The 26,823-nt window shown below is 40.5% G+C and overlaps 1 protein-coding gene across 4 annotated transcripts in view; it reads right to left on the bottom strand.

Moving 5' to 3' along the window:
- The window catches only part of ARID1B (AT-rich interaction domain 1B), an 807,447-nt gene that overhangs the window by 683,286 nt on the left and 97,338 nt on the right, over window positions 1-26,823 (bottom strand). For all 4 annotated transcript variants that reach the window (XM_078648614.1, XM_078648616.1, XM_078648615.1 and 1 more), the window contains exon 2: window positions 22,374-22,568. In XM_078648614.1, coding sequence (XP_078504740.1) covers window positions 22,374-22,568 — 195 coding nt within the window. The remainder of the gene's footprint in view (window positions 1-22,373; window positions 22,569-26,823) is intronic.

Raw genomic sequence — 26,823 nt, 5'->3', positions numbered from 1 at the left:
ATCCAACAAGTAGACAAAAGATGAAATGTTGTCATACTAGACTTTGATGATTACAATTGTGAGGTCATGAAACTGTTGCGTGGCTTCTATTTTCTCAGTAGGAACTGCACGTTTGTTGGACAACACAAACGTTGAGAAGGTGCCAGACTGATTCTATGTACTCCTTCAGGATATGTTGGCCTGTAGTCCTTCTAGCTCACAGTCCCACCAGAAGTACCTCAAAACCTGAGACGGTAACATACGTATTGAGCAACCTCAGAACATGACAACACTGACCCCTCAAGGAATCATGGTAACAGATTTAAAACCTTTTCGCTAAGTTACTCGTGCATACCCAGAGATACACAAGAATTACACAAAGTGGAGTTTCAATATTAATTGAGCCACTGTAATTCTTGTGTAAAATATATTCGCTTCAATGAGTAATAGACAGAAGCAGATGAAAGTGATTAGCAATATGAGAACAATGAAAAGGATAAACAATTCCACCATTGTGGCGCTCTCTAACCTAGTTACCAAGGGCGGGTGATCTGGCAAAATCCCCTACTGGATGATCCAACTCCCCATTACCTATCGGTGAATGTGATCAGGTCCCAGTCTTGGTCACAAGATGGACATACCTCCTCACAGAGAGAAAACAGGAATCAGCTGGGCTAAGACTCCAACAAACAGCAACCTTGCAGTAACAGCAGAGTGCTCCTCTCCCTGAAACCCTGAAATTGGTATCTGTATATATAATAACAGCATCCATGCTTCTGTTCCAAGGCTTCAGTCAGGTTGACATTGTTTATCATCTTGTGATAGCTGTGTCACCTTATGGACAAACAACATGGTCACATTGTACGTTTAGGGCTTGTACTAAATGTTCAAGGTGTTGTGATAGTGTCCCTACGAAGGGGAAATGTAAGCATTGTGGTTTCAAAGAAACTAATCCTGAACTGTCATACAAGCAAATGTGTGTCAAAAGTCAGTGTAAAAAAGAAGGCAACTTAAGAAACAGGTTCATGTAAAAATGGCAGTGTTTCTTCCCGGGCCTAACCCAGCTATGTGACAAAACAATATCTATTGACTATAAACGATGTAAAGGTATAAAAATTATACACGCGGAAGCTTCAACAATGCTTAAGACGGGGTATAATGATGGCATGTTGGATCTTGAGTAATTTAGGTATATGGACATCAAGGACCCTGTGATACCCATTATATATATATTTTTGTTTTAATAAAAAGTACATACGGGTGGGATGTTCCACCTTGCAGACCTATAATATCTAGGATTGGCTCTAGCACCAAAAAAATATCTGAATATGTTGCCATTCTGGCCCCTCAAGTTACCAGTCTTACATCCTATGTTAAAGACACTAAGGACCTTCTGAGAATACTATAGGATATCCACTGAGAAGACACATTTTGGCTTGTCATGATGGACGTTAAAAGTCTATACACTATCATTAGACATACGGATGGACTGACCACTTTAAAATATTTGCCACCAAATCTGCAAGCTTTTGTTTAGACATGTAAAAATAATTCTTACTTGTGTGGAATTTGCCTAAAGAAAATCTAACTTTACTATCAAGGAGACTTATTTAATCAAATATATGATACAGCTATGGGAGCAAGGTTTGCTCCCTCTTATGCCAACCTTTTCATGGGTTGGAATGAGAGGGAGCATGCCTGGAATGACTCACTATACGAGGGTTATAATCATGTGACTTTGTGGGTACATTATATCGATGATATTTAGGTTATTTGAAATGGTGCGGACCAAGAATTGAAAGATTACTGTAGATCTTTGAACAACAATGATGTAAATGTACAAATGACCCTTGAATATCAGCGCTCTTCGATAACTTTCTTGTATTTGGAATTGTTTGTTGAGGAACATTAATCAATGACCAGATCCCATACGAAAAAAAGACAGCCAGCAATAGTATTCTCCATTTTAGTTCTGGACACCGTTACAATAAAAAAAAGAACATATGGTGAACTGATTAGACACTAGAGATATTGTACGATTCTTGATGATTATTTGAAGGTGTAAGATGAGACACTAGGAAGGCTTAAAGAGCACAGTTCTCCACAAAAGGTTCTTATGCAATCAAAAACAAAAGCACAAAATATTCCAAGACAGACCTTGTTAATAGATAGTACCAATAAAAAGAGTGAAATCAACAAATCTGCACATATTAGATTCATAAATTAAAATGTGTGGAGAATTGCAAGATATATAATGCCTGGAAAAAAACATTGGGATATTCTCAAAGTTTATAAAGACTTGAGTAAGTTTATAACAGAGAAGCTATTGGTTACATAGAAGGAGGGGACAAACACTGAAGAATATTCTCAGTTCTAGTGATACTGTGAGATCGAAGGTTAAAAAAGCTAAGGATTGGCTTACGAATAAAGTTAGCGGTAGTTTCAAATGTAGTATATTGTAAATAGATTGTTGATAAAAGTAGAGTTCTCCATCCCTGATGGAAGTAAGAAGTTTCACATTTGTAATTCTACTCACTGTGTATACATGATCACTTGCCTAAATAGTAAACAATATGTAGGATCAATTATATGCCCATTAAAAGAAAAACTAAAAGAACATATCAATGCAATTAAAAGAGGAGACAATAAATTCCTACTTGGCCAACACTTCCATAGTGAACACCGATCTAAGAGTGTAACAAAAATATCAGCTATTGGCATAGGCCACATCATAGAGGAGGATATAGGACGCTCAAATTACGTATACAGGACACTTGGTGGATTGAAACTTTGAGGATGGTTGACTATGGGCTTAACGTATGTAGGGAACTACACACTATGTTGTAGCTATTTCCGGAGTGGTTACGTATGTTCATCTTGTGTGGAGATAAGAGGCACATGGGGAGTTTACTATTATGAAATCCGACCTTAGACCTTTGGTTGCAGTACAGAGAAAACCTAGTACTGGGGATTGTGAATAATATTCATTTTAAGTATTGAATAAGTGACTATGTTAGCTTTGAATCTATGACTTTTCTGTCCATTCGCAGTGGTTGATGGTATAGCAGATATGGATATACAATGTATTGACATCACAGGTTTTAGAGGTTCAAGACAGGTATTGATTTGAAAAATTCTCTTGAATCTCAAGTTTTTAATTTTTAGGACTGGATAGGTAGACAACATTCGGACTACTCTGGCTTCAAACATCTTTTTGAATTATCTTATTAAAACTGTTGGTTATTCTTGGGAGAGAGGCATTGGAACATGGAGTTATAAAGAAGACTTAATTTGTGTTATTTTAACTACAATTACGAGTATCAGCAACAAACCTCTGTAATAGCACACAAGCGTGAGTGTAGATGACATCGACCATTACTATTAAAACATCAGCGGTTCGAGATCCGCACGAATATGATCATGTGGGGATAGCTCTATTTTCTAATGCAAGGCTTTAATTTTTGTTTTTTCAATGACACAGTCAGAAGTTGATTTTAGGTATATTACAATTGAGCTTGATGAATTTGTACCCAGATTTAGGTAGTAACTAGTCACACAAAGAGAGGGAAATCAGAGTCTCTCCATTTGTTATTTTTTCCACTTACTTCTTGGTAGTCCGTATCTACATAATCCAGTTCAGCTTTTGGGAATATTCAATTTAAACTTTGGTGTTTTTTGGGCCTTATGTATTCACATGATATGGTGTCATTGAAATAGAGTATTTAAGCATGATGATGAAGTGCAGGAACCTTTCAGATTCTTGGAATGCAAGGCTGAGTCACATCATCCGGGTAAGAACATGAATCCAAAGGAGTGATTTGGTAGTAATTGAACTATCGTTTTTGAGGAAACTTATTGTTCTAGACCAAACAGAACTCCATAGATTTAGGTGCAAGTTTTCAGTGTTTTAGGTGTGCTTTGGACTTGCCAAGTGCAATCGCTTAAGCTATTTGGGTTATATAAATTACTGCCTGTTTGTGTTTTTCTTCACTTGTAAGTGTTTCTCAACGTTTAAAGCATGTTAAAAGGTCTGTGTGGCTATTAGATTGCAAGATATTTTGTTTTTGCTACTATTCTGGATTTCTTTGGAAACAATACATATGGGGCACATGCATCACAGTAAGGAATTGAAATTCCTTAATAGCGATTTGAGAAATCGCTATCAAGGACTCGCAATTCCTTATGCATGTAGGAATCGCTAAATAAATTGCGATTCCTAAACATTCACCAATTAGCAAATTGCGATTCGCTAATAGGGAATGCCTTCCGGCCCATAGGAATGAATGGGAAACCATTTGCAATTTGCGATTACCAAATAGGTAATCGCAAATTGTGAATGCAATTTCAAGTGTGATAGGGGGCCAAAAGGCCGCCCTGATTCACCCCCAAAACTGGCATGTGTCGCACACACATGCCCTAAGGGCATGTGTGTGCGCCACATGGCACTTAGAAAAATGCAATTTGTAGTATTTTTTCTAAGAAATTGTAAATTACCACCAAATTGGAGTTAGTGGTAATTTGAGATTCCTTAATGCGGAGTCTCAATCTCAGATTGCTTCTTGCATTGCATTTAAGGATTCACAAATGCATTCGCAAAATAGGTAACCACAAATTTTGTGATTACCTACTTCGCGATTGGGTTTGGGCTAGATGCATCCCGAATGGATAAATAAGGGTCGCAAGGGGGCAGATTCTGCGAATCAGCCAGTACGCGACCGGTATTTTGCTTGAAGCATGTGCCCCATGGTGTTTTGGATTTTGCCGCTTCAAGGTGCAATTGAAAATCATGATATACATTAAAGGACCGCAATAAAACGGGGCGATGACACAATTAAATGGAACTGGCAGTTATTTTTCCTAAAAGGTAAGACAGGCCAGGACATGGTTGTTGTAGGAGATTCTGCTTACTCTTAAAATTCAATATGGTAGAAATAGCCCCTAATTTTTATGTTTTGTAGATCATCTTAGTACTGAACTACTGACAGCAATTCATCAAGGATGAAAGACACATTTACACAATCTATCATGCTTTGATTATGACACCTACATGGAAGGAAGCGTCTTATGGTGTGAACCCTCTAAATACTTTTCTCTTCACTTTTCTCATGAGGGAAGAAAGCATTAAATAAGGATATGTTGTCTGCTTAGAACTAGTCCTCCCAGAAAGACAGCGTGATTTCAATATATAGCCATGATTGAGAGGAACCTTAAACTACTTGTAAGAACTGTGAATCCCAGTGGGACTTATAAATGTATGCAGAATAGGTACATGAGAAACGAAAAGGCGGATTAGAATACAAAAATTCTTTTGTAATGTTTTGAGGTTTAGCACTCTTTAGATTTAAGGTATTCTGTTTTCAGGTTTAAAAGAGCTCTGAGCATGTGTTTATCATACCTAGCTAGACTGTGATCTTGTTGTCTGTTATGTGGCATTTTTATAAAAATGTGAATGCTGTAAATAGGTGATATTTATTATGCTGTGTATGCTCACTGTTCACAGCCCTGAAGAAGCAGTTGATGAGCCGCGAAAGACGACTGGGCTGTGATTATCAGAGTATCAAGAACTATTCATGAGACTTGTTCTTTGTTTTAAATGTGAGTAAAACCTTATCACTGTAAAGAAAGTTTGGATGAAATGTACGAATATAACAAGTAACAAGCATTGGGAAAGCCAATGGGTCTCACCTTTGCGATAGATTCCATTTTCGTTTTCTCTTTTCTACAGTTGTTTTGTGCACAGTATGTGTAGATTGTGTTAATAAAATAGTTTTTAATGTTTTGCGGATTAAGTGATGTATGTTGGATGTTTTGTCTGCCACAGTAGACCTATTGGCTGTGCAAAGGCGACTGAAATAGGCAAAGAAGCTAACCAATCTGGAGTACGGTTTGGCTTTGTGGAGTATTGTATACAGTCATGTCTCTCAACAGAGAGCTGGAGCGGTCTGTAGTGAGACTACAAAAATGTGCCTGGTTTCTAGCTAGCTCGCCATCACTTATTTTGTTGCAACCGTATACATTATTTTTTATCTTCTACAAAGACAAGAGACCCTAGAGGGTGCACAATTTGTGCTATAGCAATGACCACATAGGTAGGCGGACAATGGGTGTAATATGTCCAATGCTGGCCTATAACTGCCCCTGGGCCAATAACTATCCATCTAAAAAAGCAAGCACAGAACACAATAATACGATTCTGACATTAAACCTATTCTTTTTGCTCCTAAAATAACCTAAGAAACAGTAGCTGGCGTTGTATGGTTAAAACGAAGAAGGCGGAGGGAGATACTTTCAATCTGTGTACGAAAGAAGCATGCCCCAGATGCCATGCTATGGGTTTTCGGTGCGTAAAGGATTCATAATGTGCAGTCTCATTTTCTGTGAGCGAGATTAACATCTGCAGTACTGCGACCCATGTTGCACCCTCTATGGCTTATAAAGGAGGTGTTTGCTGCTTCTGCTACTAGATTACCACTTGTCCTGGAAGTAAAAAAGAGAATTGTGCTCCAACTATTGTAGGTGCAAGGAAAACCTGTTTTGCTGTTGCCAATGCTGTACTGTTAATGTGCGACTGTGAAGGAAGGGTGCACTGCTGCAGAATATGCTTAGGTTAGGCTCAAGCTTGCACTGCTGTTGCAGCTTGAGCGGGTCTTGTTTTGTTTGAGGGTTCAACCCTGCTGCTGCTTCTATACCGGTTTTGTCTTTAAGAGAACCATGTACAACTGCTTTGTAGTTCATGTTGTGGAAGTAGGACAGAAGCTTGCATTGTTGCTACTCTGACACTGCCTTTTACTGTGGGGGGGGGGGGGGGGGGGGGGAGTGTTGGGACTCCGTACCCAGGTTCAGAGGACTGGCTTTCCACGAGTGGTACACCAAAAAGTCCAGATAAAAACAAACCTCATGTGGTACCCGAGCACCCACTCCAGAGCAGTGCACGAGTTCCACGTCCGCTAGGGTAGTATATCCTTTCACCCATAGGTGGCTCATAAAATGCATGCCACTAAGAGTGTTGTATAAGCGCTGATCAGGTGCCATGATGGCACATTTATCTTCTGTGGAAGTGTTTGCTAATTTACTGCGGCTTAGCTTGAAGGTCAACAAGTAATGTGCCGAAGGCATTGTTTGGAACTTTCCTTTGGATTTTGAATTAGACCTTTGAAAGGTGGAGCGCCAGACTGCAAAACCAATATGCCGCCAGGCTAGTCTACATTCTGCAATAATGTTGAAAGTAAAATATTTGTCGGAAATGAGGGGGCAGGTGGTAGCGCAGTAGCAGAATTTCGCTGGAAAGGAAGAACATAAACTAATCAAAGCCTGTCAGAGGTGGTATAATCTGAGTATTTCACTTGAAGTGGCTTTACCTAAGAACTGTGAAGACCACTGTGAAAGAGGATCCGGCAGAGGTGGAGGGTGCTATATTACATCACACACCACAGACTAGAATAAGAGTAACACAGCACATTCAAGGAGTCCAATGACAAGTTTTACCCTGACAAGTAAATGCTTTCATCAAGGTGGGGGTGCCAGGAGAAGCCAAGGACATCACCTGGAGGGCCCGGCCTGGGCTACCACACCTCCTCTCGGGTGCTCGCGGAGGGCCCAGATGTTCAAGACAACACACCTGCTATGGGACAGGCAGGGAACACCACCAAGCCCCCAGGATATAGAGAATATAAGTTGGGAAGTGGTGAAGGCCACAAAGGTGCAACATTACAAAGGCACTTCCCAATGGCCTTGTAACTTAAGTGTTTACACAAGGTGAGGATAGCGGCTGATGAAAGGACTGAAGCTCAGAGATGGAAACTTTATTTGCCTAGGATTACAATGCATGGAAGTGGGGATTGTGAGATTCAAATCGTAGAAGCAAATTTTCCCACTAGCCACATCCGATAAAGTCCAGACATCATAACCTACATGGCCTGTTATATTTGATGGCAATTTGTGAACAGCTTTATTTTTTTTACCCCCGTCGTACTTACACTATTACTCCATCCTACTAGACTGCTTTGGTTGTCCACTCTCCTCATAACCCCCATCCTATCATGACAACTGCTCAAGACTACATGGCAATATAGCTTTGGAATAAGATGAAATCGCTGACATTATTTGGTCACAGTTGATTAATTCTACATACCAGCAATGAAATATCGTAGGGATGTCAGTGGCATTCCTCTCGGTTTACTAGGAGAGCTTCAAACAACCAAGTAATTGCCTAGACGCAATGTAATCCTCGCTGGAAGATTTAAAAGGCAGGGGTACTATTCTGCAAGATTTTATTCTCATTAACCATACATTTACTCACAACCTCGGGAGACCCTGCCACAAATCTGCATTCTCACAGATGTATAAACTGATCAGTATTGTCAAACCTCTGCCGAATTAAAATGCATGGTTTCCTTACCAAACTCTTGTCCAACCTACATAAATCTTGAAAGACAGAAAGATGATGCTGCACTTAAACCTGTGGCTGACACAGGGAGTCTGCTGTATGTGCATGAACCCACTTTTCTCACCTAGCAGGAAAGTGCTTGCATGTTGTTTAGACTACTGTTTCACATACCAACCAGAGCATGTTAGCCACCGTGGGCGGGGAACGTGAAAAGCGATGCATGCTGCAGTAAAACATCGGTTTGACACCCGCTGCCAGGAACACCGCCACTGCCTTTTAGCAGTAGCACTACAGAGTGTGCATATCATCTCTGCACCGAGAATGCAGCTCTTGAATATCAGCTGTGAGTGAAGAGTTTGCCTGTGTAGTTAAAAGGTGCACAGCCTCCAAATTAAAATTATTTAACCAAATAAAATCTACGCAGACTCCAAAAGCACACACGCCACCATGCTACCTCCTTGAAAAAAATATTTTTAAAAAATGAAGAGCAGTGTCCGTGAAGCAGGCGCTGTGCTGATAAAACAAAAGCTGTATCAGCTCCAAAAGCATATCATTAATCAAAGCTTGTTCACAAAAACACCACATTCCGAAAACACGAGGCGAGAAGAAAAAAAAATAGTGCACCGAAACTAACCTAAATAGACAGATGAGAACGAGAACATGTAATATGGCCAGTCGACTTGGGAGGGAACCAAGCCCCAAAAGGAGGAATACATACAGCTATTGCACCACTGAAAAGCCACGTTTAGAGAATGGCACGCAAAAGAAAAACGATGGTCATGCTCGAAGCCCATAGACCAGATACAGAATGTCTCTAAGAGACCGCGCATGCACTGCCTAGACTCCAACTGAAAAAGTTTCTTGAAAGAGGATTTTAAAAGAAAATTGTTTATCAATAAAAGAAAAATCAAAAAGAGTGAAGGTGTATGGGTTAATTAATACGCAGTTAGTTGACAACGACTCACCGCTGATGTGTATATACATTTCCTTGCAACATCTCTTTTTATTGGGTTTCTGATATGGTGGGTAGTAGCCTAGCGAAGAAGGGGCATTCACATCTGTTACTCATAATATAAACAAACTGCTTATTTTAATGGATGTTTTTCCAACATTGCAAGTGAGAATGCATCGAGTACCTTATCGGAATGCTACTCTTATCAGAATTAAATATTTTAAAATGCATTGGGTTGATTGTACTTTCAGTTACCTGAGCTTATCATTCTTACATCAATGGATGTGATTTACACCACAAAATGCACCATTTTCTCTTAATGAGTTGAACATTTCCTTCGAAAGGGTTACATTTCAAACCTATCCACGTTCTTTTTTCAAAATTCGGCATTTTCACAAACTTTTGGAAAGTTTATTTTAAGAAGTAAGCAATCCAAACCCAAATTTTGTAGTTTGTCAATGCCATGCATGGTTTTACACGTTGTGTTAGTATTCATCCACCAAACTCTCCACCACGTCACGTCCTCCCCCCCCCCCCCCCAACTAAGCCCGACCCCTGATCCCACCGGGATGGACTATAGTGATACCCCAGATTGTGCATTACAGCCCCTAAGAAAATGCTTGTGAGTACTCATGCATTATACAAAATATTACTCCTTAGTGTCAATCAGGAATGTTTGAGAATTTGGAAAGTGATAAAACTGGCAGAGTACATTTTAAATAATCTCCTCAAATCAAGCCATGGCATAGACTTGGAACGCCATCAATTCCCATGTTTGGTCTCAAGCCGAAAACCACAGATAGGATTTTCGGTAGAGGCAGCTGAAGAGTGCATTTATTGATTCTCTAAAGAGTCTGGCAATTTTTTGAGTAAATTGCTAAAATATTTCAACCGGACAGACCTGTATCGGTCTTGGGTTTAAGATGAGCATGCAAATAAAGGTAACACGTATTTGACATGACCCAAAGGGCCTTTAATGTCTAACGAACCTTTCTTGTTTTTTGGGGGATATTTAGTAAGCAAAAAAAAAAAAAGGGACCATGATACCATGAGACTGCTATCCATATGCTTAAATGAAACACATTTTAAGTAAAGGGTTCCGAGTCTGCAAGACCACTAAAATTGTGGTTTTGCCGCTATTATGTATGCTTTCATATAGAAAATACTTCCACTAAGATTTGGGGCCATGGGTTCCTAGCGAATTACAACAAATATTGACCTGCTTTGGAAGAGGGCAAACTTGGAGGTCCTGTATGCTCATGCGATCTCACTGCCATATAACCCCCAGCTGGCAGTGTTGGAGGAAAAAGGGAATGTTACTCTGGAAAATAGGCTAGGCATGAACACATATGCAGACCTATACCCAGCTGACACCTTCCGCCCACCCCCTTTGGGAAAACATAGTGCAGCACCCACCTTCTCTGAAGTGTTTCTGTATTATCTTATAAAAGCAACTTGCTGCCAACTTCACACCACTTTCCCCAACCCGCCACCCAAGCTGAAGGCCCTGGAAAAAATACTAGTTAGTCAGTCACCACGTAGATTCATCACTAAGCTATATAGTTCCATGCAAACCACATGTCCTGTAATAGAGCCCAAAGCTTTACGGGTCTGGAAACACTGAATTAAATCCACCATCTCAGAGGAGAAATGGAAATTTTGCTGTGGCCAACTAAGGATGCTATCCCCCAATTATAAATTGTGGTTGATTCATTTTATATATCTGCATAGATTTTACAGAACCCAGATATCTGGAGCCCTCTATTAGAGTGGCTGTGTCCACACCAATCTGACCATGTGGATGCAGCATAACTCGCTGCAGGAGCTATTTGTGTAACCCCCCAATTGTAGAAATAAACAGCTGAAATGTGACGTTGTAATAAACATAATTAGATTTGTGGTCCGCTATTTGTTGGGTACTGTTGCTACGTAGGCTTAGAAATCACTGATTATAAATTGTATGACACTGTTCCTATCAAATATACTGCTAGACTGTCCTAAGGGCTTCATAACTGTTAAGTTTGGAGTAAGCAATAGGATGTTATGGATATCAAGAATAAACAAGTAATCCTGTAACCGCAATGTTTTGTGAGAAATGCAAATAAAGAAAATTATTAAAAAAGAAAAAAATATATTGACCTGCTTAGATCCATCGGTTGCCAACACTCCAGCTGTCTTACCAGACTTCCCAGTGCCATCTTTACTGCACGAGGGGCAAATCTGGGAACCGTGCCTAAAAAATTATGTGGAACTCTGCCAATTATCACTGAGGCATAGTGTACATTTCAATTTGAAGCAGAGTAAGTACTTTAAAAAAAATGCTCCCGCAAAGTTATCATCGGAAGAACTAAACCGAAGCCTTAAGAGTTTATAAACATTTTTCACTCTGAGCAGCACCTACCACCATAAATTTAAACCAAACAAGATGAAGGGAAATGTGTTTTATTTACCAGAAGGTCCATTTGGAACGCAAGACACCAAACTTAAGGTGTAATACAAGGTCTCTAATTTGCAACTAAACGTATGCTTTCGCACAAAAAAAATCGATCTCGAATAAATGAGGAGTTCAAAGGCAAGAAGTAGATATTTAAGACTTCTAAACGTTCAGCTGCCTAAATACAAATGCATTTAAAAAATCTCAAACGCAAGCATGTACACAGTGATCTCTGAACAAATATGCAGGCAATATGGGGTTGAAATGGGACCCATAAACCATTTACTGCAATTTAAAGTGATTTCCGGCGAATAGCACGTTACAGGAAATAAGCCCACAGAAGTGCAAGGCTATAACTCTGAGAACCGCCAGCTATAAAACAAATGAAAGAATCACTCCGAACAAATCAATTTGTCTTTTTTCTTTTTAATTAAGCCATGTCTCCTCTAAGGAGCTGTCTGACCAAGTTCATTTTGATCTTAACAATTTCACACAGCAAACAGGCGGATGTTCTTAACCAGAAGGCAGCTGGGAGCCTCCTTTTGTGCTCTATTATAGAAGATGGAATCAAACCACAATCTTAACTTTGAACAAAAAACAGGGACATTCCTTAAAAACAGATGAAAAACGTGGCAGAACGGTGAGCAAGGCTATGCTCAAGCGCTTAGTTATCTCTTTAGATTTTCTCGATATATCTACATTAAAAAAGTATATTTACTAAGCCAAACATATTTTAATAAGGGCTCACTGATTCTAATGTTACTAGAATTGATCCACATTCATTTTTGGTTAGGAAAAAAATGAATTTCCACATTTAACAAAAATGTGCACGAAGGCCATGGGTTGTAGAGCACCAAGTAGACATACACAATAAAACAATACAATTGCCTGGAAGGACTTGAGCCTCCATACTAGCACATGCACAAATCTGCCACTCATTAAGTGACACTGGTAAATTGCATCCATGCTTTTTAGATCTTCATATTTCAAAATGCACGGCTATTGTGCCAACACTGGTGACTGACAGCATAGAGCAACATTCGAAGGATCTGCTGTGTGTATGTATGTATATATATATATATATATATATATATATATATATATATATATATATATATATATATATATATATATATATCCACAAACCTTTCAAGACAGGAGCTAACCGGAGCGCCCCACGAGTTTTGAAAATGTAACGAAGATACGTCATCCAGCGGCAAAGTTATTGGGAAAACAAAAAATGTTTTTCCTATAGAAACTAGGTCCTAACTGTAACTATCTACTGGCAAAATATATATATATATATATATATATATATATATATATATATATATATATATATATATATATATATATAAAATATTTTTTATTTATTTATTTATTTTCAGAAACACAAACAAGAAAACGTTGCTGCGCATTCCCTTGACTAGGAAACCTTTCTAACCCTGGTATCAAATACCGATGACTGTACCTGAGGTGGTAACGGTTGGGGGGGTGGAGATTGAGATTAAATCACAAAGACTGAAAAGCTTAAATTTATTGGTGTGTTCAAACGAGTGCCCCCTCCCCTTCGATACACCCTGTAGGTGTTTTTCAGGGGCGTTGTATTATGGATACATAAGTGGAAAAAGTAGGCTACTACGTAAACCTGCACGAAAGGCATAATTCTAATCTTTATGCACAAGATTCAATGGAACATAAAAAAGTGAGAGAAAAGGCACATGCACAATGCACAAATATATACCCCTTCCTTTCTTTAGAATTAATAACAGAGAGGTGAAGTCACTTGAAAGGTACAGCATTCGAGAACCACTAACACCTGTGACTTGAACCTACGACCAACTTCAGGGTCCAATTCTCACCCCCAAATTCTGAGATAATTATCGTCTATGTCACAGTAACAATGCTGCCGGGACTTTCACTACATTTTGGATAAAGGGAGATAGGAGCTATGCACCATAGCCGCTGGGCGCTGCAATTAGGTTACTAGCATCTCGGCCTAGTCCATGGATGTGAAAACAGTAGACCGGTTCAGTTCAGTTCTCCCGCGCCATCTCCTCTATCAAAAGTGATCATATCAAAGAAAAAGCAAGTTATGCATTCCAGGTACGTTTTTTTAAACTTCATAGAAATTACAGCAATTTTCGGTGCGATGCATTGCAGTGCAATTCTGCTTACATTTTATTTTTCCCTTAGTAAAGTTGCACTCGGTCACCAGCAGTTAGATCGTGAATTACACTACCATAAAAATCCAATTTGTCATAATTGATTCTGTGATTGTCTATAATGCAGGCTTACATTCCCTCCATTCAACGAAATGCACTCAATAGCAGGGATAGTTCGCAGACAATACAAAACAAAGCCCTAGCCATCCCTATGGAATTATGTAACAGCCTTTCCCAGTAAGTCAATAAAAGGTTGGATTATTATCAGGAGGGGGTAGAAGAAAAACTGAACATTATTCAGCAATAATAATCTTGTATTATCTGGCTCTTCCCCTAGATTAGAAATTGAATTCCTGTGGACACTGGGTTTACATACTTGGAATGTCCAGCTTGGTTTGTCACAAAAGGGCATAAAAGATGTTCATGCTGGCCTCGGAAGATAAAACACTGCAGATAACTAGCCTGCTGTGCTTGGTGGCACATTTTGCACAAATTTCCACACAGTCCTCTCACCTGAAATTTGTATGCACTTTCCAATCCCCAGGTTTGCAAAACGATGTTCTCGGTTTTTGGGCTGTCTTCTAATTTGATATACGCATGCATTTCATCATATACCAGCAATCCCAGACCATCTACCCTGAGATCAAGCATATCAAATGAACGTAGGAGGAGATGATGTCAGAGGGCAAAACGTGTTTCTTCCTCATTTACCTTTAAATGAGAATGTTAAATAGTATTCTGGTCATGTTCACAAACGTTTATAAATTTATCATATACTTGCCTTTTTCCACCTCAAGGTTCCACCTCAATTCTGCCTGCCCCTTCCTAAATGAACACGTTGGGCCTATTCACCAAAAAAGTGATACATCTGCACCATCCAATTTACTTCTACATCTAGGTGCAGATTTACGACTTTTTGGAATTTATCAATTCTTATTAGAATGAGGATCAAAAGCTGAGCCAGGATAGGTTTTCATTCATATTCTAACTCTGTATCACTTGGTTTCAGACATTTGCTTCCATTCCATTTACAAAGAGTTCTCTGTTGTGGAGTACTCCATACAGGTGGATTCCCTTGAGCAACTGGACTTTGTTTTCCCCTAAGAAGAAAACTTCCCTTATACCACCAACCAAATGTGGGGGCATCTCTGTTCTCCTTCCCATCCTGGAGGCAAAGATACACCAGCCTTGTGCCAGGGTAAATCTCCTACAATTTTTAGAGTAGGAATGAGTAGTTTCATAGTTTCGAATACCAACAAACATCCATGATTGTGGCAGTTCCACCCCTTTAATGGAACTTTAACTGCTGACAGCTCCGCCTGTAAAATTAATTGCATTTTCTAACTTACACACTCCTCGTGCCGACTTTCTACTGGTCATCTTTGTTCCTTACTCGCGGGGAAGTTACCAAATGTGTGTGCAGTGTCCTCTTTCCTAAATGTAATAACGTGGTACTGGAGATAATTCGAGGGATTTTTTAATAAGCAGTTACTAATTGGAAACAAGAAAATTACAGGATCTAAACAAAATGGGTTTAACATACACAAAGCACGAATTGGACCACAAACAAAACAAGTGACAAAAATCACAGAAGACGACTAGTTCAACCACATTTGGAAAAGCTTCTCTATTTTGCACAACAAGTATTAGGGAAAAAGGAAAGGAATTTTAATAATTCGGAGATGCGTACACGTTATGATGTAACGAAGAAAGAGGAGGACTTTCTACACTTGGGGCCCGATTACGATGGTGGAAGCCTTGCCACAAACAATCTGACGGCGGCGGGCTCTCCGCCAACGTACTGGGCTTTTCCGCCCACCATATTATGATGGCGGGGGAAGCGTGACGTTCTGAAAGACAGACCGCCTGGGGATCCATTTCCGACCGCCTGTCGGAGAACTCACATTGCCCAGGATTGCGGCGGTGCCTGCCAGGCACCACCGTTGGGATTATGATATCCCTTTCTGCCAGTCATTTTGCGGTGGTCAACCCGCCACGAAAAGGAAGACGGAAAGGGATTTGGGGGCCCGTTGCAGGCCCCCCTTCATCCCTGGGCCTGGGGCAAGAGCACTGGGGGGCACCCGACATATCCCTGCACCATGTGGCAGGCACCGCATAGTTCCTGCCACGTAGTGCAGGGACATGCAAGGGCCTTTTTTTTGCATAGCGGCGGGGCTGCTGACCATAAGCCCGCCACAATGCAAAGTATAGGTGATGCGACCACCATGGTGGCAGCGGTCTCATCGTAATTAGGATGGTGGGAGGCCTCCTCATAGGCGGACGGTCCCACACCCGAAACGATGGTGGACGGACTGAAGACCGTCCGCCATCGTAATGAGCCCTATAGTGTGGACGTGACGAGTTTTGCACAGATAATGGCAAAGGCACAATTTAGTGGTGGTCACACAATATAAAATTGCAATTTCCGTATGGCTGGTGCTGTTGAATACCCGAAACATTTGACATAGCAACAGGTACGCCACATTTTTCAAGGTCTCAGACCTCACAATTACATTACAGGATACAGCACAGACTTGGATAGCGTTAAACACACAAAGGACTGCAAAGCGGATCTTGACTGTTACAGAATACGAAAAACAGGTCTACGAAGACAATAGAATTCAACAAGAGCATAACCCGATCTGGGACACTTACAAGATTATGAAGATGGGAGTTTAAAATACACCTTTAAAAGTGAGTATCTGAATGGTGAAGTATCAACTATGTCAATATCTTGAGGCATATCGCACAAAGATGGGTTCAGATCAAAAGTACTCTTCAATGGTATGTTTGAGTACTTTGTTAACAGGAAGTGCACACATTAAAATGACAAGACCATTTTGTCAAACCACAGAAACAATTATTGGGACTTGAGGTGGACTAGGTTGCCTTGATAGTTGCAATGAATGTAACTGATAAGACTATGGTCTTGTTTGGCGTTTGTGGTGAAATAAGGTGAGGAATAACTATCCAGTACAATCCAGGGAACAATGTATAATCACCAGGTGAAGTTGAAACTAGAAACACTGTGCATCACAGGAAATGTTATCTGAAATTAAATAAATAAATTTTAAAAAATGCAGGATCATAGTAACTGCTGTAACATTGTGATGGTCAAAGGAGTCACAGAGATTGATGGAAAACCGTATCAGCATAGGACCTTTCTCACTGCAATATATAATTTTTCTGAAACACAGTAGCAGTAATTGCTTGCTCTTGATCAAAGTAAATCCTTCAATCAAATGTTGATTCAGCAGCCTTCAAAGAGTGGTGTTGCCGATGCCAAAATTCTCCATATTTCCTGTTCTGACACATTTAGAATTACTTTTCAAACACATGGGGTGCAGTTCCTAAAGGTCAATTAGAATGGGACGGGGAAAAGACAAAACTTTTGTCATGCTGCCCTCACACACCCCAAGAGGTGTCATGCTTCATCATTGGGCCTTGCACTGGGCGTTGTTGAACCCAAGGTAACAGGAGCTACTGCCCGACGGGGGTGGTTAGGAGCACAAAGTTGCTCCACTCAAAAGGGTGGCCGCAACTTGCCGATCTGCCTACCCTTGCTCCGGGAGCGAGGGTAGGCAGTACGGGACTACTAGGGCCCCCCAACAGGCGAATCCTAAAAGTCTTGGAGCCTGTTTGCTAACCGTGTACTTTATTTTTACACTTAGGTCCTGAAGAAGTGCCAACCGATTCCCCTGGAACACGTAGGCACAAAACATATCGACCCCACCTTAGAGACCACCAGGTAGGAACATTACATCCTCACAGGGCGACCAGTTTATTTTATTTATGGGAGGATCTACCTTTTCCATTAAACTGATTGAGCTTAGGACTGACCCTCACCTATTTTAGATCACCTCACACGTGCACATTACCTCACACTGCCCCCTTACCAGCACGCACCCTAAGGCTTCTCCAAAAAAGATCTCCGACAAAGAGCCCCGGAAATGGTGAGCCCGTCGAGCATTGCAGCGCCGGCCCGACGGGGAGCAAGGCCTAATGATGAAGCATGAAACCTCTCGGGGTGTGTGGTGAAGGCAACAAAACAAAAGTTTTGTCTTTTCCCCGTCCCCTTCTAATTTACCTTTAGGAACTGCCCCCCCCCGTGTTTAAAACGCTCTCCTTGGAGCTACGAGTGCAGGATCTGTTTAAAGATTGGCTCCTGGTCCCACCCCCTTTCTTTCTCACTTTTAGAATTACACAACATTGATAAGGACACAAATAATTGTCTTACCCTTTTCGGTAAATAGTCAACCTAGAAAACCTAGAATTGCCTCCCAGTCAGCAGCAGGAAATTGATGATCACTAGATGCCGTAATAGTGAAGTATTCAGGACAGGCGACTCCTAATAATCATCGGTGTAAATGCATGTATTTCAAATACTCCTTGGTCGATTTCCTGTTTATAAGAAGAGGGATGTGACCGGCTGATAACAGTCCCCTTCATATAGAGGATATCATACACTTAAGAGGGTACCCTACCATGCTTCTAAACACCTCTGGGTCACCCAGAGGGTTCTATGTGTTGTTTACAACCTCCCTCGTGAACGGGTGTGGTACTCTGAAAGAGTACAACACTATCACATTTAACAGAGAATACGTTTACAAGCTTCCACAGGGCAGAAATGTATGCCATGAGTATAGTGCTTTCAGTGCACAGAATACTGTGCCAAGCACAAACCTGTAAACGTACATAGCTATATTATGATACCATGCTTATAATCTTTGGATGGACTTCAAAGATACTATGCCATGCTTTTTCATCTCCATGAATGTATAGGGCCCTACTAATCCACCTACAAAGCTTTCATACTCACAGAGTGCTGGCACATGACTGTAAGCAATCCCGTGAATAAAGAAAGTACTGTGCCATGTGCACAAACTCCCCCACCTACAAAGCGAGGGTACTGTACTATGTTTATTAACCCCCTGTCCATTTAGAACGTATTGTGCCATGCTCATAGACCTTCATGAATAGACGGGGTCCTATGATACATTTACAAAGATTTATATGCATACAAATGCTGTGACATAACTCAAAAGTCTATCATAAAGGTACTATGCCACACTTAAAATTGTCTTAAGAAAACAGAATGCTGTGCTATGCTCAAAAACCTCTATACGAGTTTAGAGAGAGTACTGTCCTAAGCTCACAAGCTCCTTAAATTGTATGCAAACAGAATTTGCCTTTTCGTTGCGATTTACTCAGCTTTGCATTTTCCAGATTCAAACTCAGAATTTATTTTTTAAGCCTTGAGAAGCCTACCAAACGAGATTCAAACTCAGAATTTATTTTTTAAGCCTTGAGAAGCCTACCAAACGTTTAACATAATATTATGAGACAACGTGGAATGCGATTGAAAACTGTTATTTGTTTTACATGAAAAAGAGCACATAAAATCCCAATCCAAAATCAAGGGATTAATAGAAAATGGCACTCCACACAAAGGTGGATGCAGGTCATGTTACCATCTGACTGCTGGAGTGGACAACCCCCATGTAAACTCTTGGTGAACTTAAACCAAGCTCCGTCCTGACAGGTAAAGGTGTAGAAGCAGTTGAAATGCCACCGGGTCAGGGCGCTGCTTCACAAACCGCCGTACGCAGCCTTGGAGCCTGTCCAAAGCCAAATAAAGCCAACGCGGTGTGGTGTTCCCGTTCAATAAAGACCTTTAATGTCCTAAATAGCCACTCACTTTTCCCCTGAAGAGTATTAGTAGTCATAACAACAATGCCGCTGGGCCAATTATATTAATGCCTGAAAGAAAGACAGACAGGGCCGCCAGCCAATCACTGCACCAGGCCACTGCCAGTTTTCAATTATCCACCAATTAGTAAATGGAGTGATCTGTCCAACACAGCCATCGCCCTGGAATACAGCCCCTCCCTCTGACCCCCAAAAAACAGAAATGCTTTAATAATTTTGGTGCATTACAGGACAGTTCACAGAGCGTACTGTGGCAAATAACGAGAAGAAACTCACAGACTAACTCAAAGTATGACATTCCTGGCAGGCAGTGAAAACTTTCCTATAAGTCCTTCATTGGTCACTGTTCTTGCTACAGATGCAGTACAACACCTTACAATAACCAAATGTACTGTACAACATGTCAGCAGTCGTACATATTCACCATAAATAACAGGCCACTCAATAGGCACTTCTTTATTCTACAATGTCCTGACACAATTAAAAAAAAATATATATATATATATAGATTTAAAAAATGAACAACCAGCGATATCAAACATTGGGGCATTATCAAGTGGCTAGTTCTGCTAATTTCTACAAGTCCTTTATGGATGGAGAAGGGGTAGAGGGAGATTCAGAATAGTGAAAAGACCCTACTCGCAAGGATAATGACTGAAAATGGAAAGGAGATAAGAGATTACAGTGGCAACTCCAGATTCAGATGTCAACTGAGAGATGGCAGTGTAAAGTGTGGGGGTGACTGTTTTTAAAGGCATACCGCACTTTGCAGCTCCAGCTGTAGAGCTTGCCAGACTTGGGTGAGCTAGCCGAATTATGTCACATAAGCCTGCACAGGATAGAGTACTGCTGATTGCAATGGACCTTAACGTAAATAAGATGGGGTATGCATCATTATTCAAGAAAAGCAATCTGCACTTATAAGAGCAATTCTTAAGCGAAACACCTTCTCAAGCAGAGCTTCCTTATAAGGGCCTCTTCGCTCATTTAGGAAAAGTCAACTTGTTAGTCTAATATCAAAATAGATATGCATCCACATAATATCAGGCCATTACAGATATTAGCCTCAACCAGAGCACGAGCCTCAAGCTGCAAGATCAAGCTTTCAAGATACTTTTCCTCTGCTCCTGTTGCCTTAAACATCGTACTCTTTTTAGGAAACACAACTCTTTCAATGAAATATGATAAAAAATGGCTGGAATGGAAGCCATCCTGGAGAGGGCACACAAACAGCACTGAACCAACACACTATGTGATGTCATCACACCCACTTAGACCACCACACCCACCTGAAAGAGGCTGTTCTCACTCATTTGGACTTCCTTCGCAGCGGTGTAGCACTTGCACCACTTCACTGTTTAGTACTGTTCATTCTTCCTTTTTTGCTTACTGCAAGATTCTTTTGTGGCCTAATTAACTGCATGTACATCATAAAAAGAAGTTTGCAGTAGATCGTTGGCACACGCACATAATGCTCAAGTGCCACAAGGGAAACATCACAGCATAACTTTTTGCGAAACACACCACTTTCAATGAAAACTAGTGAAAATGGCAGAAATGGGTTTGCGGTGGAGGGAGGGTGAAGCGTTTCAATACACTGATCTCAAGAGGTGAGAATCCACATCTGTAAGCACATTATCGTGATCCAGCAAAAGGTACTCAGACAGCACTGCCATGGGGTTAGCAACTGTTGCTTCACTAAACCAACAGACCATGTGACGTCATCACTCCCACAGAGACCATCACACCCACCTTGCAAAGGCTAGTGTGCCGGTTCTCTCATTCATTTGGACTTCCTTCACCATGGTATGGCACTTACATCACTTCACTATGTGTAGTACTACTTTTCATTTTTCACTTTTTTCTACAAGTCAAGTTCCTCTATGGGCTTAACATGTTAAGGTAAGCGTCAAAGAGTGTCTGCAAAACGCATGCACAAACCTTTGGAAAGGCGTGCGATACAGAGGTACCCAAACAGTCCAACAGGAAAGTTAAATACGCAAAATAATTCTCATATTTACTACCACTGGAGGGCTTTCTTGAAGCACAATTTTATTTTGCCTTTGCTTCAATTCATGATCTTTGTGCATTTCTCAAAACCAGTCTATTTGTAACTTTCGCTAACTTCACTCTATGGTGTATTATTATCGAAAGCATCTTCTTACTAGTACTGTGATCTTTCATCTGCTAGGGGTATATTTTTAGAAGCAGTTTTTTTTAATAGAGATACATATGTTCCCATTTGAACACTGTATTCTCATAATATAGAACACCCCGAGGTTCCACCCCATGAAAAACGTTACTCAAGTGCCACTAATACTGGCGATATGCCAATACTTATGATTTTTTTTTCACACACAGCACAATAACACAAGTCGTAAGCAGTCAGCCACTGATGTAACCTCCTGTTATATGCACTGGATACATTAAAAAGACGTTCTTTCTCACAAATGAGCCAATCAAGTATAAATAAAAGAAAGATGGTCTTCCCAAATGTACTATAGGAGCATTTCTTTCCAGCGCTTTAATCAACTCGTGTGTGTGGGTCCGTCGAGTGTGGGGGGGTGAGAATGCGCAAGAGGGCTTGAGATAAAGTGTATGGAAGCATGAGTAGGCTAAAAATCTTCCCACTACTTAACACAAAAGAGGGACATTTTCTTACTTCAAAAAATGAATTCTCAAGACAACTGAAACAGAAAATAAAACTTGTGGTAGTATAAACCGGATTTGAAGTTTAAAAAAACATACCTGTTGCTGGGGATACTGCATTGCTCCCATTGCACCTGGTCTTCCTGGCATTACAACAGGATATCTCTGTGGAACTGAGGGTGCATATGCCTGGCCAGAGTATGGGTTATTCTGCTGCGCCGGTGTCTGGGAATATGGGTTGGTGCCCATGCTGTAGTGCGGCCTCTTCATTACCAATGGATCCATTGGACTGCCCTGAAATCAAGGACATTGAAAAAGCATTAATGGACAGGTAACTATATCAACAATACTTAAACAAAGAGGTTTACAGGAAAGGCATAAGTAACAAAGAAACAATAACTACTACACACCTTATCTTTATTAATATAGTGCAGATAAATGACACTAATCAGTGAGGTAGCAGGGTAACTTTACATGTCCAAGAAAAGGATTGAGCCATCAGAGGTCACAAAACTAAGCTTTTGGCCTTCGGACCCTATAGGCTACACTGGCCTCGCTTGCCCATCCCATCCCCAACTCTGTTTCTAGGATGATCACTATATCAGCCATGCTTTTATTCCTCTCTGGTCACAGTGTTAGATCTCTTCTTGCTACACTGACCTTGTCTGGCAAACTCAGTCTAAGCCTTCTTCTCTTGCTCTTTTAATTTCCCTCTCCCAAACCCCAAGCTCAGCTCTCAATTTCGCCCATTCTCACTCTTCCAGACCTTCACCCTCTTCCCTACTCTAATTTTGCTCTGTTGGTCTCGCTGACTCATCACGCCGTACACATTCTACTAAACATAATCCTGCTCTCATCAAGCGGTCTCCAGCATGGTTCTTCCAGGGTGGAGAACCCCAACCTCACTCCCTCCAGCTCTAAACTGGAAAGTGGCTGCAACACAAAAGGTAGAGTGAAGATCAGAGGATGAAAACATGAGGGACTATGGCAGTCAGCAATGCATCGGCCTTCCCTCATTGCACAAAATGCATCTCAGAAGAGTGCGTAAACGCTTACTTTACCATACTGTGATTTTCCACTGTACTAGCATGTGCCTTCCTCTCATTGCTTTTAAAACCTTAATCTTAGTTTAGTTAAACTTCGTACCTCCCATTGCAATCAATTAAATATAGTAGGCCACCAACTATTCTAATTCAAAACTTTGGGAAACCCCATTTGAAAGTTCTTATGGTAAAGCAGGAAATGTTGCATACGCCTGCTACATACAACACTGGTACATTCAGTTACTTTTAATACTGTCGAAAACAACCAAAATTAAATCACTTCTCTTTTAGAGGTAAAATTCCACTTTGACAGGTGAAAAATTGAAAAGAGATCTCAAAAACAACCATAAGTTCACAAATCCATATTAAAAGGAACATATCTCGCTTCTTTTACCATAGGATAATAACGGAGCCAGCAGCACACTACCAAAAATGTTTGAAAGTCATGGAAGATCAGCAAATGCTAACTATTTCAAAGCAAGTTTTTTTCGAAATATACTGTATTCACCAAAGCATTTTTATCACAACGGCACACCACATGGGTACAGCGGAATTTCACATAGGTGGATACAGGAGTATTGAGAAATCAGAAGCAACTGAATGAAATTTATGAATACAGGTAGGGTGTAAATCAAACAACAAAAGAAATGGTGTTCCTGGCCAACTATCACAAATGTAGTGAAGTTGGAGGGTAGAGTCTTTCAACATTAGAAGTGAGCTCACCTCTGAAGCTAAGTTCTGATAAAGTTTAAGAAGCAGAGTTCGGTGGCACTGAAATGCTGCTCCAAATTAAAGATGAACATTCCTACACAACACCCTTTCCACCTATTTAAAATAGTAGCCGCGATTTCGTAATAGCAAATACCTACAGAAGGGCCGGAACAATAAATATGCATTAAATTTGTTATGTGAAATCGAAAAAAGAATTGGAATGAGTCTATGCTGCCCAATTTCTGAAAGCTAAAAACGTACCCTTATGACCTAGCAAGGTTAGAATTTCTCTCTCCATCGGAATGACATTTAGGCCCATGAGGAATTCTTGCAGTACTTGCCAAGAAATTTATTCGTGATCCAACAGGACCACAAGACCATACACACACATATATACGGTCCAACTTCTAAAAGCTCAAACATGTCTTTATGACCTAGCAAGATTAGAATCCCTCCATAGTAATAACATACAGGCCCATGAGGAGTTCATGGGGTACTTGCCAGGACATTTCTTCATGATCCAACAAGATTATAGGACCATACACAAGAAATACCACACACCCTTCTGGGCTTCTACACATGCATTTCCCCCCAACAGCACTGAGAAAAACACAACACACATAAAACCCTAATATTCATTAATTCAAACTCCAATTCCGGATACAGTCTACATAAAAGCCCAGACTAGTGAATAACTGTCCAAGCTGCGATTACATCATATCAATAGCTTTACAAATGCTGGTTAAAAGGTTCCATCATTTCTGAAAGAATCCAGGCTTGATGAAGATTTAAAAAAATACAAATCAATGAATTCACCTTGAAATATTTTAAAGGGCACCACTATCAAACAACATGAGCCTACAATAATTTCCTGGGTGATAGACATCTTTCTCAAGAATAAGCAAATACAAAAACAAAATACAATAAAGGAGTGTGAAATTTGGAGAAAAAAAAGAGTGTCTGCTGCTAAGAAAGTTAAAAGACAATTGATGGAGGGAATGCAGAGCAAATCAAAACATCCACCCCCAGTCAAGAGATCTGGATTAAATCAATGATTCTTTTGCTCACCATGCCACCCCAGTTTAGACCTGGCCATATGCAAATCAGTCTTGACCATGTGCCTCATGGGAACAGTCCAGCCCAAATTGCAAAGCCAGATTCTCCCTGAACCGGAAACAAGCATCCTAGGACCCGTTTCGGGGTTCCACCCCTCATCAGCCATGAGAGCTTAAATCCATTGGCACACTGAGCCCGAGACCCACGTCTGGGCATACCCGGCGTACTTAGGGCGAGGAAGCAAAAGACACACAATTGGTGGACGGAATGCATAACAATTCAAAACATTAACCCCCAGTCAAGAGATCTGGGTTAAATCCATCATTCTTTTGCTCACTTTGCCAATGGATTCAAGCTAGCTTGGCTGATGCGGGGTGTTACCCCGAACCAGTCCCAGGATGCTCGTTTCCGGTTCAGGGAAGTCCTGGCTGGGCAGTTCGGGCTGGACTGTTCCCATGAGGCACGGGGTCAAGACTGATTTGCATTTAGCTGGGTCTGAACTGAGGTGGAGAAGTGAGCTAAAGAAAGATGATGGACTCAACCCAGATCTGTGACTGTGGATGAGTGTCTGAAAAGTTCAGCACTCCGTCCATCATCTCCTTGTGTTTGCTAATGAAGATAAGCATTCACATGTATAAGATGTTCAAAGTTGCATATTTATGGTACATTTATGCAAAGTCTTTATTTTGGGCACTTTAATGAAATATAATGAACTGAAATTTCACCTTGCATTACTGACAAGGTGTCCAATGTAAAAACATGTACAGACTTTTGTAACATGTATCAATTTATGCTACCAGTATACTGCTTGATTACAATGCTATGCAGAAGAACAAAACACAATTTGTGATGTTTATCAATATAACTTGACCAAAATGATATTTACAATTGGAAGAAAAAAGAAGAAAGTCAGGCAGTTTTGCTCAAGTGCTATGAAGTTTTAAGGGACAACTTTATATGTACTTTCTCCAATGTATCGATTACTAAAAAGTGTTTGATAGATGTCCGTGTTTTTAAAAAAAAATTAATAAAGGAGAATCAGTGAAATTTTTTTTTATTCAAGGCGCATTATGGGTAACATGTTCAACCCCTAGCATGCACGGCGAACTTTCGCGCTTTGCGGGTCATTTACATAGTGGGCGAGATTCGGACGGCCCCCGGCCGTCGTGAGCACACACCCATCGTGACTCATGACGGCAAGGGGTTAAACTAACAGGCCCCACAGTCCCTTAAGAAAAAAAAAAAAGGGAGAGTACCTGAAGTTTTAAGACCTGGCATAGGTGCAGATTTGTAATTTAAGACGTTCACAAGAGTATATAGAAGACCCAGCGACTATACTCTTAGTAAACCTTTGTTCATTCCATTTTGACATTACATAATATATACATGTTCATTTGCTCATGTGCAAACCTACAAAATAAAGCACACATTCGGATGTTAAAGCTTGTTCTATTTCCTCCATTCGGAAAATATTCCTCCTATGGAGAAACTGCTTTCCCTGCACCCTCAAATTATTTATGGGGATGGTCCCTTCTCAATCTGGAAAACGTTTTACTCCTAACCTTGTCAGGAATACATGTCTAACCTCTACCAGGGTAGGAATGGGTAGGACAGGAGTTGTTAAATGCCCCTAAACCAGTGTTTCCTAAACTGTGCATGGGATCACAGGCTGATTTTTGGTGAGACTCAAATGTCAGAGTAATAAATAAAGATGCCTTTAAAATTGTGTGTTTAACTTG

This window comes from Lissotriton helveticus, chromosome 6, assembly GCF_964261635.1.
Source record: "Lissotriton helveticus chromosome 6, aLisHel1.1, whole genome shotgun sequence".
NCBI classification, from domain to species: domain Eukaryota; kingdom Metazoa; phylum Chordata; class Amphibia; order Caudata; family Salamandridae; genus Lissotriton; species Lissotriton helveticus.
This window is presented reverse-complemented; position numbering and strand designations above follow the sequence as displayed.